The sequence below is a fragment of the Choloepus didactylus genome, chromosome 17 (genome assembly GCF_015220235.1).
Source record: "Choloepus didactylus isolate mChoDid1 chromosome 17, mChoDid1.pri, whole genome shotgun sequence".
In the NCBI taxonomy this organism is placed as follows: Eukaryota; Metazoa; Chordata; class Mammalia; order Pilosa; family Megalonychidae; genus Choloepus; species Choloepus didactylus.
This window is the reverse complement of record NC_051323.1, coordinates 53,409,138-53,426,969: the sequence shown is the minus strand read 5'-3', so window position 1 is coordinate 53,426,969 and position 17,832 is coordinate 53,409,138. Positions and strand designations below refer to the sequence as shown.

At 34.2% G+C, this 17,832-nt stretch overlaps 1 protein-coding gene across 3 annotated transcripts in view; it reads right to left on the bottom strand.

Moving 5' to 3' along the window:
• Positions 1-122: 122 nt before the first annotated feature.
• The window catches only part of SOS1 (SOS Ras/Rac guanine nucleotide exchange factor 1), a 250,299-nt gene continuing 232,589 nt past the window's right edge, over positions 123-17,832 (bottom strand). For 2 of the 3 annotated variants that reach the window (XM_037807581.1, XM_037807583.1), the window contains 6 exons: positions 14,892-15,064; positions 14,578-14,694; positions 12,834-13,098; positions 7,816-7,860; positions 6,042-6,160; positions 123-5,085 (listed from right to left, as the gene is read on the bottom strand). In XM_037807581.1, the coding sequence (XP_037663509.1) occupies positions 4,594-5,085; positions 6,042-6,160; positions 7,816-7,860; positions 12,834-13,098; positions 14,578-14,694; positions 14,892-15,064 (1,211 nt within the window). In that variant the 3' untranslated portion in view covers positions 123-4,593. The remainder of the gene's footprint in view (positions 5,086-6,041; positions 6,161-7,815; positions 7,861-12,833; positions 13,099-14,577; positions 14,695-14,891; positions 15,065-17,832) is intronic. The other variant, XM_037807582.1, reaches the window with a different exon arrangement.

Genomic DNA, 17,832 nt, shown 5'->3' with positions numbered 1-17,832 from the left:
ACTATGATAAAAAGCAACTATTTCTATATGGAAAGTATGAACTAAATGAGACTCACTAATGACATTAAAAATGCTGCCCTCTAAAATGAATACATGCAAAAACAATACACTTGTGGGCTATGTAAGGCATTTTTCTTTTATTATTTTTTCAATTTATCTTAGTAATGCCAGAAAAATAACAGCCATTATTTTCACTTTAAATGCAAACCAAACACTGCTGCACAGAGTACAAAGATTACCTACGAACATGGTTAGGTACAAAGGCCACGTCAGATGTATAGACCACACATTGTTCTTACATCAAAGTAAGACTGATGGCGCAATTTTTTTTGACAATTATTTTAGCAAATAACTGTGCTAATACATATATATATATATACACAAACACATCTCAACTAAAATTATACATGTCACTTTGACAAACAAAGGCTTCTTCTCTGGTCGGTTCAACCAGATATTTGCACCCCAAAGTCCCCTACCCTGATCCCACCCCCAAATGCTGACTTGATCTGGAAAAAAAAAAAAATTAGAGATGTTCTAATTAAAGGCACATTTGGCAGCTACGGAAAGTGGCATGCATCTGGCACAGGTGCGCTCTCCCTACAGCCACATCACATGTGACTCTGCCTATTATGCTTCTTGCTTCTTTGCATGATGGTCAAACGTGATCCACCTTTAGCTAACTTGCTTTTTAATTTTGCAGCAATTGGCTACTTAATGCACTATTTTCATTAAAGGCAAAAGGGAAGTTTGCTCACAGTCGACAGAAAATGCACTTTACGGTGTCAGAAATGGAAAATAAGGCATGAAATTTACAAAACAAGTTACAAGTGCTTTTGTTGTTTAGGTTTCTTATAGACTTCGTGCTTCTTCACTAGAGCTCAAAATATTTCATTGACTTATGTATAAGGGATTATGAAATGATTTTAAAAGTAATGAGATGTTTCAAAAGAGAAAAATATTGAATAAAGTCATCACTTTCCCTTATAATTTTACTGCATAATTCTCTTTCAGCCAAACCAATAGTAGCCTTGTGATGTTTATTTTACTGGTAAAGACTGATTTGCAATACAACAGGTCCTATACTTGTACAAAGGTCACACAACATATGTTTAAAAAATAAGTAAACCTATCCACAGCAGAATACCAAGAAATAAATGGTACAATTTTTTTTTTTTATTTTGAAATGTGGAGGGGGAAAAAAAGGGTTTTCCTCAATATGTACAACCCTAATAAATTGGGACATTCTCTCTCCCATTTCCATGATTTACTTTGCTGAGCCACTTAAAAATCTGAATTTAAGCTGTCATATTAAAAGACAAACAATGAAATACACGAATAAAATAAGCTAAACTTGAGAATTAAGGCAAGATCAAGATCATGGTCATAAATACCAACTAATTTTTGGTTTGTACAAGGTGATTTTTGTTTTATGGGAAAAAAAAAAAAAACCATTAAGGAAGAATTTAGAACCATAATATGGCCTCCAACTAAAATAGTACTTGTTCACTAGGCTGTTCTGATGACTGTAGTATAATTAGGGTAGCATCATGCTTTTTGCTAAATTTAGATCCAGTAAAACACCCTTTAGTTATTATAGCATAGTAACCTATTGAACACATTATCTGATGGTCATCAACATTTAATTAAGCAAACTTTGAATGCTTTTATATTTCCTGATAATCTGTAGTTTTAAAATACATTTGGAGGACTGGAAGAGTAAAGAGCCTCAGTCTTTTAATAAATTTAGAAACACAGATATACTTCTTATTTAAAAAGTGCTGAGATGTGAAAAGCCTCCCTCTATTTTATTGTTTATCAGTGCACTAAGTAAATTCAGCCTTGAAATACTTTCTTCATGTTATGATCCAAAGACAATTAAACCTTTAAGAATATTTCCATTTCTAAAAGAAAATGTTCCACATTTTGGAATGTGGTTTAAAAAAAAACAATCAGGCTGCACTGACTGTCTTGTAATGTCCTGGGTTCAAAAGCAGAATTTTATACTGATGCATTTACCTTCCAGCCACTTCTTATCCCTGATGAAGTATATTTTAGTTCTGAGAAAAGATAAATCTGTCCGCTTGTTAATGTTTCACATGAGAAGGCAAAGGTAGTTTTTTTTCACCTCCATCTAATTGTGTCCAAATATAATTTTTCTAATCAGTTACCACTGCAGAAAATATTTTTACCTAAATGACACACTTCAGAATAAAAACATCCCCTATCCACAATGCATATAAGACTGATGCACAGTGAGGTGGTCTCCTAGAACCACAGGGTGGAAGAATGGTTCCCTGTGGGAGAAGTATGATTACAACTCCAAATCTGAGTTTTTCCTCTTTAGAGGATCAGGCAGGTTGAAAAGAGGGCTTGACCTTTTTGAAGGCTAACACACTGGCTGGGCTCCAACTTTCTCAGGTTCTTATTTGGAGTGTTGGTGGGGATAATTAGAAACAGAAGTGATCAATAAGCAATATAAAGGGAAATCTTAGGGACATTGAGGCTGGCCTAATTTTAAAAAAGTCATGGGAGATCTGGAATGTGTGTTATGGTTAATTGTAGCAGCACTAGTAAGTAGGCTTAGATAAAAATTTGTTGAGTGAATGGTCTTATGGACATTCTGTATCCAAGACAGGATTTGAAATTATTTTTTTAAAGACTTTTAAAAGAGGAGACATTTTACAAAGGGAAGAATGGTTACCAGCATAGGAATGGCACAGATATTAAACAAAAAAGATTCAACTCTAACAAATAAATAAGAAAGGATATCATAGGATGGGCAGCTTAATGATGACGCAATCAACATACTTTCTGGTCTTTAAAAGACTATATAGTGTACTACTGCAATGTACGTTATAATGCTCTAATAAATATCACAGGAAATTATTAAAGTACTAGGTTTCCACCATGATGCAGCACTTCTAAAAATGTCTACTGGCATGGGTTAACTGACTTGCTGAAATGTTTCATTATTCAGAGGACACATGCAGATACTGATGAACTGATTACTCTCTAAGGATGGAATACTGCACATTTCACAGACATTACAGCGGAGATTAATACAACTTTTTTTCTTCAACAAGTTGCATGCATTTCAGTCACAGTATTTGTTAGACTCAGAAGAGTAGTACACAGACTTAATGAATAATCCATATTATGATATTAATGATGTAGATAGATGTTCTATTATGAATAGTTCTGATAGAGCAGACCTCAAGCAAGATAAACTTTAACAAACAGTATATGTGTTGCCTAGGAAACTAAAAAACTCGCAAGGTTCTACTTAAAAGATACCCATCCTTTTCTAGCCAAGCATTTTCCTACATACTAAATTGCAACTTTAGATCATTCTTTAATATTAATACATACATCCAGAACTAGAAACCAAGGCGTACCACAATACAAGCTTTTACTCTTAGTGTCTGTGTTTCAACTGAAAGAAATAAGAATCAACCATTTTCTCCATATAATAATTTAATATATGCAGCCAGCCAAAGTATTTGTATCTTTATTCAATTAAATTAAAACAGACCTGCCAGGTATATTATGTAACATTCACTATATACACATGATTTAGGCAATGCAAGGTAATTCTAGATATGCTGATTCCCAACTATTAGTAAAACATGACCGGTGTCAGTGATGCCCAGCAAGTGCTCCTTTTCACATTGGGTGGTTGCATTTCCATGGTATGGTTGGAGGGACAGCTATGAGCCATGACACGGATTACCAGTAAACCTTTGTGGGAGAAGGGGGGAAAATGACGATCTAGAATAGATTAACAGTCTCCTAAATGTAAATTGTATACTTGACAGTTACATTTTTAAAAAAGTTCTTCTGTCATGTTAATGACACAAAACTTCTCTTGTCTGAAGGCAACACCACCACATTTTGTGTGTGTGTGTGTGTGTGTGTGTGTGTGTGTATGGGGGGAAGGATTAGGGAATGGTCTTAAAATTGGTATAATTATTCTTTAAAAAAAAAAAAAAAGTACCTCTTTGGTGAAGCCTCGGTACCCATTCGATTCACTGTAATAATCTGTAAACAGGACTGTAGTACAGTGCTGGGCCTTGATTCCAACAAGGTCAGGTACCACAGCCTTTCCTCACAGTCCTTTAAGTGATTTTTAAGAAAATATTCTAAAACAGAAAGATTAAAGCAAAGGAAACAAAGGAGGATAAGATCCCTGTTTAAGATTTTTTTAAAAGTGCATAATATTTTGAATTACAAAAACTGTCATCATGTGGGCTGCTGGACACTAGATTGTGTTTCCCATCCCTTTGATGATAAAGATCACTTCACAAGAAGAGGACTCCTGCCTATTGGCCGGAAAAAGTCCCTTTACTTGATTTTAAGCTGTAATCAGTTGTCCAGTTCCTCTAGATCAGTCTTTCTATATTCTAAATTGGAAAACCATTTTCATTTTATAATTATGTCTAGGTTAAAATTCATTGTCTTATACTGCATCTTGAAGTAGAGTCGTTAGTGTTTGGAGTTCCCATTGTAACTCCTCAGTGCTGGCACGTTCAGTGCATCCATTGCCAGCAATGGATCTGGAGCTAGGAAAATGTACATCCCAGTCAGAGGAACTCAGGAAGAATGGGCATTCTCCAGCAGTGGTGGTGCGTCTCTGTGCATGGCTGGGTGTGTGTGCTCCCTTTTGTAAGTTTTTGGAGGGAGTTTAGGGATATGCTGAGAAGTGCTCTGTCGTGGAGGAACTGGCGGCCCAGCAATGGGATGAAGGTCCACTTCTTGTGTCAGTGGCGGTGACGGCAGATGCCTTCTCGTGCCATGAGGAGAAGGTGTTTGAGGAGGAGGTGGTGTAAAGGGGGAAGGGCTGTTTGGGAAGAAGGCATTGCCATGGTCACTTTTTTTGCCCAAAGGGGGAGGTTGGAGATGTAGTGGTGAGCTTGAGAAAACATCAGGTGTCCTCACAGGTTCTCGTGGTGGTAATATGGGAGGGCTTTCAGGAGGGTCTGATAGAGAGGTCCGGTCTGATATTGAATATCGTGGTGAATAGACTTTTGATGTGGGTTGCCTAGGAGGAATTGCTGGGGGGCTGTCCAAATGCTTAGACATAATCTAACACAAATGAAAAAAAAAAAAAAAAAAAAAAGAATAAAGTACACATTTATTAATAATTTATGTATTACCATGAGTATATTAAGAATTAAGATAGGGTTTTCAAACATGCTATTGGCAGAACCCTTAGGTGTGGTTCAGGGAATTTTGCCAGTTCATAGGAAAAAGTTTTTTTCTGAATTTTAAGTTTTTACCTGGAAATTTTGTTGTTTGCTACTGCCTGCCTATCACTCAATCTAGTATAAGATGATTTCTGATTTAGCATAAATTACCTGTTAATTTGGCAATTTAAAATTTACTGTATTAACATTTCATGATGTTCTGCAGTGTCTTGAGTTGTCCAGGTGCTCTGCCTTCTAGACAGGCTCAAGAACCACTGAATTAAGTTAACAGTTGGGAAGACAAGAAATTTAAACAGATGAGGAAAAAATAGCTATTATGAGCCTTTAAGTTCTCTTCCAGCCCTGAATTTTCATTAAAAGCATGTCCATTTTAAAGCATATCAGTCACTTTTAAGGACTCAAGTAACTTTTTGCATACGCTAAGATACAGCTTCATTTTTGTGCTTTCACAGAAAGCTTCAGACTTCTTTTGTTCTTATTGTTGCACTCACTCTCTCACACATACACATATGCAGGAAAACACATCTGTATGTGTTTTTGAAGAACTGCTTGAGGCTAAATTATTCATATTTTATCAATTAAAACTTGTTTTCTCCTTGACAGTACTATAGTTTTAGGTTTACAAGGGTTTTGAAAACATAAGAAAAAACCACCTTTAGAAGAAATAATTATTACTGCATGGCAAATCCATATTTAATCTTCGTTTAAACTCTATTGAGCCCATTCTCTGAAATGTTAACCCATCCCAGAGACAACTAAACTAGATTTGAGAAATGGATTATAATGTAACTGTTAACAATGCTAGTTTTCAGATAACAAAACTGTCTACTTTACCTTAGAAGGGGAAGATTCTGCTGGGGCAGATTCTGGTCTTCTTCGTGGAGGAACAGGAGGGGGGACAGGCACTTCATCAGTGCCCCTGGTTAAACTTATAGATGATACTGAAGCAGATCCTATAGGATATTAAATTTTTTTAAAAGTTCACAGGAATTTTATTTCATTTATTATTCCTGAAGAGGCTTAACTGGAAGTTTGTACCAAAAGCAGTTCAGTAAACCAATATCCAATATTACTGCCTTAATTAAAGCAAACTGCTACAAAAGCATGCAGAAATTTCTTAGCAGAATTTTTAGAAAAAAGCTGCCTAACATATTCTGTCATTTTGCCTTTTGAACAAAATAACATTCCACTGTTAATCTATCATTGGTATTTTTAACTGAGCCTGATTCTCAGATTTATGGGAGAGACAGCAAACTATCAAAAACCTTTGAATAGTCATTTTTGTTAACATTTTGGGGTGGGCTCATTTTTTCCGACTGATTTTAATAGTATAGAATTGCCCTGCTCTTCCTGGCTAGTCTCTGTGAATAGAGGTTTTGATCTTAACTACTTCCCCCAATGTCTTTCCCCAGGAATTCTCTCAAGGATGCTAGGGAGAGAATCTAGGGTCTGGAGGAGGAGTCTTTCTTGATTTTGCTTAGGTATAGGCTCTGCTTGGTGTGTACGCAAAATGAAGCTCATCATACTGTAATCCAAAATTTAAATTTTGATTGGGCTGCTCAAGGCAACTGAAGCAGCTCTAATGACGAAAATAGGTATTACACACTACAACCCGACTTGTTTGGTGAACTGGCACAAAAAAGGTAAGTAAAGCTTCTAATCTGAACCTATCTTATAGACATTTATGTTGACAAGGGCATAATGTAGGTATATAAATAATTACTGTGAAAGACAATACTTAGGTATGATGTTAACTAGTTCATGAACACTATAAAAAAGATACAAAAATACTTTAAAATGATCATTCAAAATTATACTTGTCAGGTTCTTTTCCTTTAAGCATTAAATGACAGCTTTTGTCAATCAAGTATTACAACAATATAGAACTTAAAAAACAGTGTTTTGTGTACTGATGTTATGTAAAGATCAGCAGTTTGATCACCTACCTTTTTTCTTGAGACTATATATAATTAATTTAGCTCATAATTAACATTTTCTATTGTATACATTTTGAAACCATTTGTATGAAGGGATAGTAAGAAAATATTAATTTATTAGCTTAAAATTTATCGAATAGTTTAGTGAATTTTAGTAAAAATTAAAAGCAAATAGCTAAAATGGAACTTTAACTCACTAATATCAGGCCTTATAATTTAAATAATTACTATTATAAGACAGTTTTTCTAAAGTCAAATAATAGTGATTTGCCTACAATTTATGCTGTCATCGGGCTAAGTGACACTGTAAGTAGTTGCCAGCATTCCCATATGCGCATGCATGCTCTTGCTTCCTTTTTCAAAGTTGAGCATTAAAATATATTTAGAACTCTATAGTTGGAAAAGAGACATGGTTAAACATGGAAGCCACCCATGTAATATTTCTTTTAAAAGAGAAAAAACGTTTTACAAAAAAGCATGAAAAGTATATTTAAGCAAATAATTTATAATCAAAAGTAATAAAAGCACAAGTGAAGGCCTCACTTCTAAGATGTTGCAAGCAAGGGACCAATGCTGCCAGACCCAAGAAGAGTTTTAGCAAGAAAGGTTACACTTGGTTTGGTTTTTAAAGCCAAAGCGAGTATCATGAGTCTTAAACCAAATATACTAACTTGGGCCATGGGGTAGTGTAACTTGGATAAAGACGGTATCGCTGCCTGTGAAAGGAAACAAGAAAAAGTAGATTTTTTTTCTTTCATCGATATAGTCAACTTATCTGTAAAAACTGATTTATGATAAAAAATGTTATTCTTGTCATTCCAGTTTTAAAGAATGCTGTAAGTTTTTAGTAAAATCACATAACTACTTACTTTTGAGAAGAAGAAAAATAGAATTAAAATTGAGTTAATATCATATTGGGAATTTTGAAGATTCCTTTTAGATTCACTACTTGATGTCAAAATAATTAAATGAAAAGTGTTCTTGAGAAAACTAAATGATCCTATATTATTGAAAGACTTTTAAAAAAATATATAAACCCAATTCAAGCAAAGAATTCAGCTGGACATATAGAAATATGCCATTTACTAAAGATTACTTTATAAACTGAAATTTGCTATGAAACAAGTATTATATGGCAAATTTATTTTATATAAATTGAAAAATAAAAGGGAGATTTCTAATATACCTTTGAAAAATGTTCTTGGGGCATGTGTTCTCACTACAAAATAATTACAGGTTTGGATATTACCAAACAAGATTGAACAGCTTTTTTTTCCTTCTCTATTCTTAAGCATTTTTTAAAATTAATAAACATTTGGTGTTTAAACATTTTTAAATTTTAAAGTTCTGATAAGTTTAGAATGTCTAATTTCAAAGATATTAATTCTTTTAAGAAAAAAATTGAAAATCAAAAGCCAAAGACCCAAGAGCATTAAAGTAGGAAAACTGAGACAAAAGGCCAGGTGATCTATATTGGTTCTAAATTAAAATAGTAATTTATTTTACACTGCCTCATATTATCAACATATGGAACAGATAATATCTAAGAGAGGAAAACAATTCCTATAACACTACTGAGCTAATTTTTTTAAAGACTCTTTATTTCTCTCTTCTGCATAATAGGCAATACTCAGAAATATTTTGGAACATTGTTTATTCAAACTTATTTGTGCAGAACAAGGATAATTTTACATTCCAGGTTCAGTTAGCATAGCTCCTGTTAATTTGATTGCTGACATAGAAATAGTGGTCTTATTTCTCAGATAGCCCTGATGTCAAATCATCTACCATTATCTCCTTTCCATATGTACCGATATTTATTTGGAAACCACGGTTATTCAGTGTAGCAATTCAGCTAATTCTAATAAGTTATCTCTCAGAATATTAAAATTCCTTTGTAACTCTGATGTGGCTGTTGCTCTGTCAATGGTTTTCTTCACTATTTATGGGCTATGACATTAAAGGGGTTAAGGGATTATTCTTTTCCAGTATTTACTACTTATATATTTCCCACTTTTATTGGAAAGAGATAAATATGATTAAATATCATTGCCTCCTAGAGATGAGCCTCAAAAACATGGTGGTGCACTTAGTATAATGAATGTAGGAATGAAATCAAAACATAAAACTTATGACTGCTACAAACTGGAATATTTTTGAAGGAATGATTATACATATGCATAGACACATATGCACAAAGACATAGACCAGGCTTTGATCATATTTATATATAGCACAGGCTTAAATTCGTGCATTTGATAAATTTGGGGCATTTTTCTGATTCTTCACTTTAATTGCTTGGACTCATTGTCTAGAAAAGCTAAAAAACAAAACAAACAAAAAAACCTCTTTTAAAATTATATGTGCTCCAAATCAAGAAATATTTGCTAGGAATTCTTATCAGCCAGGCACTGAACAAATTTGGTGGTAATGACTTTGGAGTGAAATCCAATTAATTAGAAAATTAGTACTAATTTGTTAAGTACAAATCCCAGACTTAAGATGAGTGATTCTCAATCTTGACTGCACATTATAATCTCCTGGGGGAGCTTTTTAAAACTACTGATGCCCAGGTGCTAATGCCAGTCTAATTCATGTATGGGCTGAGTGTAGGTGTTTTTTTGTTTTGTTTTGTTTTTAAAGCCTCTGAGGGGATTATTAATGTATAGCAGGATTGAAACCATTGTTGAAGATACTCCCCAATTTTTAGAAGAATCAGTCTTGAAATAGGAACAAGTACTTTCCTACAGAAAAAAAAAATTATATAAATGATGGCTAACTTCTTAAACCCACAAAAGTCTGGTAAACTCAAATGTATTTAAGATTAGAAACTAATCACCTACAACTTTTCCATGAAGAAAAGCCCTTGCATTCCAACTTAAGATACTTGGAATATATCTTTCTCTTGTCAAAGCTTCCCCTACTAATAATGGATGGAGATAAAGCCCATCTGCAGCACACTAACCCAGTCAGACCTTTGGCTCCCTTTTAATGACCATCCAGGTAATCTTCAAATAGGAAGATAACGAGAGGCATTTCACCATTTTTCCCTTCTTGCTACAGCAGCAAAAGCAAAGCAGTGAGCTAGTCGGTCTTTCCTCTTTTTCCAGCCACTGTCATCATCACCGCAGAGGGTGGAACTGGTCAGGGCAAGGTGTGGAGCAGAGTAGTGAATGTCTGTCTTCACCACAAAGTTTTCTGTGCCCATTCTTACCTGTTCTGTGGTCATCTTTCTCTAAACTTCTAAAGCATTATGTCTTCACCACTTATTCAGCATTAAACTCTGAATTTCTTCTGTACTATGATTATTTTTCATCTGCAGTAAGACTGCAGGCTTTACCAGAAAAGATGTACAAGTGCTTAGCAAGGAGTGAGATATGCAGCAGATACCAGCTGATGTATCTGCTGAATTAATTTTGTTTCTTTTGGAAAAACAAAATTCAAAAAAGAGTACTATTAAAACTGATTAAAAATTCTAGTGAAACTTTACCTTTTGAAAACCTTAAGGAATGGAACTTTCTGCTTCTTTGTATTGAGTGGAATATGCTCTGATGACATAAGAATGTAGGCATGGCAGTTCTTTCCTGCCAGGCCCTGAGGGAAACAAGGAAGTTGGTATTCACTCTGTTAGCAATATAATGGGCAGAAGTTGGGGGCTTTGGTGACCACAACAGCACTAGCAGAGGGTCAAGCAGGAGTGGGGTCAAAGTCAGGTGAGGGCCCTTAATAAAGATGGGCTGCTGATAACATCTTTAGTAAGGGACTGAGTATATGGATGATATTGTATCATGCTGGTTTTCTTGATTTCAAAAAGTCAGATATTTTCAATGTTTATGAAGAGCAAAGAGTGTAATAATAGGAGAATTCTTGATCATAAAGAAAACTGAGAAAACACAAAGCCTAACTCCTGTAACAATATCTTCTCCACTTTTCCTGCAGTTCAAGTTAACAGTGCTCCAGGGCCACGGATGACAAAACATGGATCTGGAGTACTACATTCCAAAAGGATTCCCTCTTCCTAGTTTGACTAATCATTTTTAAAGATTTAGTAGTAGTAGTAAGGAAGTTAATGTGCGCATTTGTCTTATTCTTCCATTGCTTCCATTTTTAGTTACTTCTTGAACTAAGAGAAGTAGAATTTACAATAGATTATGCTTATGTGGTTTCAATAATTCATTTATGTGGGAAACTTTATAAACTTTAGCCATCTTCTATAGGGAAAAAAACTAAAAAAATGAAGAGTCAGAATAAATAATGATTTTAGGTCAGGTATCCCACAAAAAATGTTGGTTTTGTTTTATTACTTAATTTAGGAGTTTGGTGAGGTGGGGAGAATAAATTGAAATTTTAAATCTAGTTTGACCCTCTAGAAGGCACAGACAAAATATTTTATCTAAAATCAGAAAGCTCATTAGCAGACGGGGATAACAAAGCAGGAGTCCTAACTCCTAGGTCAGTGCTTCTCAACTTCCTTCTCCATAATTATGGCATGCTGCCTCTCAGAATGGGATGCTATTCTGTCAAATACTACTGTAGAAGTTGATCTGCTTATTGAGCTCAGCCAGCCAACGGGAAGAGTGCATGAAAGTGATGAGAGGGTTAAAGGTGACTGGATTCAAGGTTTCATTTAATTATAAACAAATGAAGAAAAGGTTGTATCTTCTTAGTAGAGCTTTACAGTTCCACAAAAAAAGGTTTAGAGACTAAGTAGAAGCATTTGGATATAAAAGTCAGCCTCTTCGAAAGGCTACAGCTAAGCTATACATTTTGGAAGCCACTTGCCACTTATGGTTATTGAATATTTGAATGTGGCTACACCATACTGAGATGTGCTGTGTGTATAAAATGCACACTGGATTTTGAAGACTTAGAACAAAAAAAGAATGTAAAATATTTCACTCACGTTCATGTTGGTTACATTTGGAAATGATAATATTTTGGATATACTGCGCTAAATAAAGTATATTATTAAAATTAATTTCACCTAATTCTTTTTACTTTTATTGATGTGGCTACTGGAAAATATAGTAGTAATTACACATGTGGCTCAGATTATATTTCTATTGGATAGTGCTGGCCTTGAAATGAGAGGGGTAAGAAATAGAGTCTGTGAGATTTTTATGGCTGGGCTTAAAAGCATAGGCATTGTAGAAGGAGGCATTATATAATGTCAGCCAGATGTGGTAGACTGAGAAAGGGTTAAGTAGGAGTTTGACTTTCATACACTGCAAAATTAGAAGCTACTGCAGATTTTGGTGGGGAGGGGATAATGTACCCTGAGTAGTATTCAAATACAATAATTTTGGAGACAGCATTTAAAAACACCGAACTAACAACCTCTGCAGATTTAAGAGTTATCTTTGTTTCCCCTTGATGAGAGATTCATTTAAAAGTCAGGAATTGAAAACAAATTATCTAATGAAGTTTAAATTACCAATTTGACCATGAGGCCTTTCAGTCAAATGTAATAAATTTAAAGAGCGCTGTTCTAACATAGCTTTTAAAAAGTGAAAGTTGCTGGAGTTTAGACTTTGATTTATATTTTTATAATAATATTTGTTGAAATGGCATTTGGTCAGTTAAGTTCACACACACAAAATAAAAATATATATAATACAGAAATGCTTTTGTACCTTTAGCATGTATAATACTGGCAATTACTTAAAGCACTTAAAAATTTAGCACCTACTTGAGTGAAAAGGGCTCGAATGATCAGAATCAAATACGCTGCAAACATCTGTGGTACTGGAGGCACCAGAAGCAGGAGGAGGTGTTAACGGTGTTCTTGGAGAATTTGGTGCAGATGCTGTACTTTCTGTTTCACTTTCAGGGATCCTACTATAACTAATTTTCCTTGGCTCCTGTTGCAGAGGTGTGGGATGTCTCATGGTACCTGGTCTTGGGTTTGATGGACGAACACCAGGAGATTTTAGGGGATAGCTATATTTTTTTGGCTGTGGACATATCAAAAGAAACATGTTATATAAAACAGCATAATAGGAAGATTTTTCTATTTGTACCTGGTAAAATTCAATTACTATCTAGGAAGATGATAAATCACTAATAAGGAAATTGTGATTCAAATCACAGGGTCCAGGTTAGAGCATTAACATCCCATTTCACTAAAGCCTTGGTTATCTAAATTGTTAGGAATAAATTTAAGTTTTAATCCTAGAAATACCAGATTATTTATTATTTTAATAATTTTGAACTGAAATCTTTCTAAAATATGTTGTGTATTTCGCTAGCTTTTTAAATGATTATTTTGAACAAATTTAACCTTGCTGGAAGAGCCAGGCCTGTAATTATAAATTATAATACCTTACTATGCTATTAACACAGTGATGGTATCAGGGCCATTTGAGTTATTTACAAATGCATTAAATTGCCTGAGTTTTCATCTATGTATGTTTTAGTTTTATGGCATTTGCCCTGAAGAATAAGCATTTCTCAAAGTGGTATCAGCATGCCTCATTGGAGCAGACTATTTATTTCTAATTTGCTGGTTTTAATCTATCTTATTAAAGGATAGGCATTTGACTTTGATACACTGCAAAATTAGAAGCTACTGCAGATTTTGGTGGGGAGGGGATAATGTACCCTGAGTAGTATTCAAATACAATAATTTTGGAGATAGCATTTAAAAACACTGAACTACCATCTCCTGCAGATTGAAGAGTTATCTTTGTTTCCCTGTGATGAGAGATTCACTTAAAAGTCACAAACTGAAAACAAATTATCTAATGAAGTTTAAATTACCAATTTTAAAGACTGTTTTAGGGCTTGAGAAATTTTCCTGGGAGGTAACTGCATATGCTTTAGTTCATAGACTTTATGAGATTTATCTTGGTTGCTTAAAAGCTATTTTTGTTTACTTCTTGATTTTTTTTTTATAACTAAGAGAGATCATACTCAGATCAGTGAGGTGATAATGTACTTAAATTTAATCAGGCACTAATAAGTAATAAAAAACCATGGAAACTTTATTTTTCCAAAGAAAGGATCTTTAGCCAAATCTGATATTTTTATAGCTGACTCACATTTATAAGTTCTAATAAATCATTATTAAAAAAAGTATATTGTAAGTCAATGTCTAAATTAATCAAATTTCAAATTTAAAATAAATCTTGAATAATATTTGTTAAAAAAACCAATAAAAACATATATTTGTCAATATTTTGTCTATTATATCAGGATTAGTACAAAGTAATCCTTATAATGTTCATTTATGTGGAGCCATCTGGGATGTTCCTGGGCATATTTGTTAAACATTTATTCATTACTTTTAACCATCATATGTGCACTTTATCCCTGAATGTCTTTACAGAAATATAATCTGTATAACACAAATGGTAGTGATGACATCACCAGATGTAGATGACAACTCTAAAAAATATATAAATGTAAAAACCATAGAAATATATGAATCTTACAAATCTTGGGAGAGGCTTAGGGTTTCGTGGTTCTATTTCTAGGGATTTGTTGAAAAGATAATCTGTAAATTCTTTTTCCATGCTATTTCCCATTGGATTTAAGTTTTCAAAGAACCTCTGAAATAAATGCAAAGAGAAATAATTATTACTAAATGTTTTTAATTCATTTTGAAATTCATGAAAGTAATTTCAGAAAACGATTAACATGAGAAAACTTGAATAATTTATTTTAAAATGAATCAAATAAATCTGCCTTTCATCAGGCAGTTTAAAAACTTAATCAGAAATATATATCTCCAAATAATTCAACTTACTTTGATATCTGATTCTACTCGTAAACAGTAAGGCTGATTTTGGTACTGCTGGATCTCTCCTGTTATTTCTGCTACTTTCCTCCTCTTGCTAAAGTTTATAAGTTCTTTCCCATGCCTTTTTAGGACCTCAGGGTTGCCTTCTTCTGTTTTTAATATATTAGTTAAATAAATTCCTAGAAGATACAATGAAATTATTTCAGGGATAAAGAGGGAAAAAACTAGCTTTATTTTTCCTTGCCCATTAATTGTAGACATACAGCATCACATCATCTTAATCACCATAAAGCAAAGAATCAAGGCAGAAACTTCCATGTGATGGAAAAAAAACAAGCTAAGTAAATACTAAGAGAAAGGTTTTTTTAAGTTTCAAATTCTTCTGTGAAAGACTTTAATTTTATAAATACTCAAGAAAAAGGGAGACCAAGTTTAACCTGATAAATAGTTTTTTCAGGAGCATTAAATAACTAACTTTTTTACCATTATATTATTTGACATGTCATACTTTTCTTAAAGGAACTTTAAGAATAACCCCATTACTAAAACACATTTTTGGTAAAAAAGGGAAAGAAAACCCTAAATTCAGAGGATCACATTTTGTTTGTTTGTTTGTTTGTTTACTCTGCTTTTGAGGCCACACAACAGGTGGTTACCCAATTTGCAATTCAGAGACAGCACAGTTTAGACAGGCTCACATGTGGAAATCTGGAAGGTTTTGCGAGCCTATGAAACACAGGACGGCATATGATTTATGTTTTTTCTGGTCTTCATACTTCTAGACTTAGTAGCAACTTCGTAATTGGTAATTGAGCTCCTATTTCCGCATTAAGGCAAGCTGTACACTGGGTGAGCAGAAGAAGGAACCAGGTAGCCGGCACTTTAGTTCTTTATACAGCCCTCTGGTGCCAGGAGCATTTTAGCGCCTTTCTGTTGTAGAAGCCAGCTCTGCTTTTTTCTACTTGTGTGATCTTAGGCAAATTGCTTAGCTTATTTGTGCCCTCAGTGTTCTCATCTGTAAATTGGGGATAGCAAGGTTGCTGTGAGAATGGTTATAAGTAGTGGTTTGGGATCATTCAGTATAAAATTTTGTAATTATTTTATGGCTAATTAAGGACTAGTTAAAAGGAGAACAGATGATCAGAGCAGTAGTGTCAAAACTTTGTTGATCAGTAAAAAATGTTTAAGCATGAACCCTCAATATATGTATTATTTTTTAATGTACCAGTGTATACAGACTACCATCAACCTGAATATTATATATTAGTAAAGCTTATTTTTTCTGTAATTTTTATATTAAAAATATAAATAGGGGTTCTGTACTTCAATCGATCATTTTATGTACCCTACTTTGGAGACAGTTGTTCTAGGGAGAGGAAAAGCAGAGCATCATGCTATGTATAACAAATGGAAATGAGGTTTCTTTCACCTTTTTGTTGAAGCTTTTCCCAACCTTCCCAGGAAACAGTACTACTCAGGATTCTAGGTTCCCAAAGAACTTTGTTCACAGTTCTATTTACATATTTCTGTAATATGGTAATATATATATATACTACACAGCATTGTAATTTATTTTTCTGCTGTTTCAAGGGAGCTCCTTGAAAGTGGGTCCATGTCTTGTTTCTGTATTCTCAAACCTAAAACCAAGCCTGGCATTTAGAGACATTCCTAAAACATTTCTGAATGAATGAATGAAGCACATTATTTCAGAATAGAAGAGAGAGGATTTGGAGATTATACCAAGAAGCAAAAGACATAGTTAACTCTCAAGTGGCAGGAAAGCACATAGAGAATGAAGCAAATTCACAAGAAACAGAAGGAAGACACAAGATCAGAGCTGTGTGAAAGCAAAGAGAAAAGCCAATGAACAGGTTTGGATGTTTGAACACAGAGGGGAGACTTGGCTGAGGGAGGGACCTACATTCTTCCACCTTAGAGGAAATGTGAGTTCATCCACATATCCATTCTACCTATGGATAAAATATTTTAATGTGTGGATAAAAATTGTTGGAATATAGACAAAAAGTTGGGAAAACCTTGGAAGGAAAAATTGTCCAGAAACTTTTATTCTGTTAATGGTGGCAATACTAGCAAAAGACCTGAATAAGATTTCTGGTAAGATGATAGAGGAAGTACAAGTGCCAAATACTAACCCCTAACCTTCCCAGACAGGGAAAAAGAAACTGAATACAGAATTAAGGAGAGGAATCTGGAAGGAATTTCTACAAACTACCATATGGATGGGAGGGTATTAAGAAATAGCAGTAACATCTGGCTCTACTTATTGGCTAACTCCAGGGACCTTCAGCTTGGGAACAGCAAAAAAGATCTTCCTAGAGTGGCAGCCATTTACATAAACTACTTTAAAAAAGCAGAGGCTTAATAACCAGGAATATAAGCAGAAAAGGTGAGAAGACTGATGAGTGGGCTGTCTCCTGTATACCTATCAAACAATCTGTATCTATTTGTATTCACTCACTAATTGATATAGCTCATCTTTAAACACCTAATGAAATCATACTGTATATACAGGTCTGAAACTTCCTTTGTTCTTGTTAACAACATGTTATGAAGATCACTGTAATTTGTAAAGAACCGAAAGAGTACTTTAAAGAGTCCAGTCTGTATGAAAAAATATCCAACCAATCAGGGTCATGGGGGAGCAAGGGCCAAATGATAGCCCAGGAAACTCCCCTGAGGTTTCTTTTAGTCTCTGAATACCAGAGACTAGAGGATATCATGAGTGGTAAGACCATAAACTCAGTAAATATAGTGACTATGTATTTGTCTTTCTGCTAAGCAGCTGACCCAATCCCTGATACTTAGTGGGTACTCAAAAAATATTGTTGACAGATTGAATGAAATGAACAAATGACTTACCCAGATCCACTCTAGACTACTCCCTTGTATAAATCAGCATAGAGTCACCACACTTAGCAGTAAATGC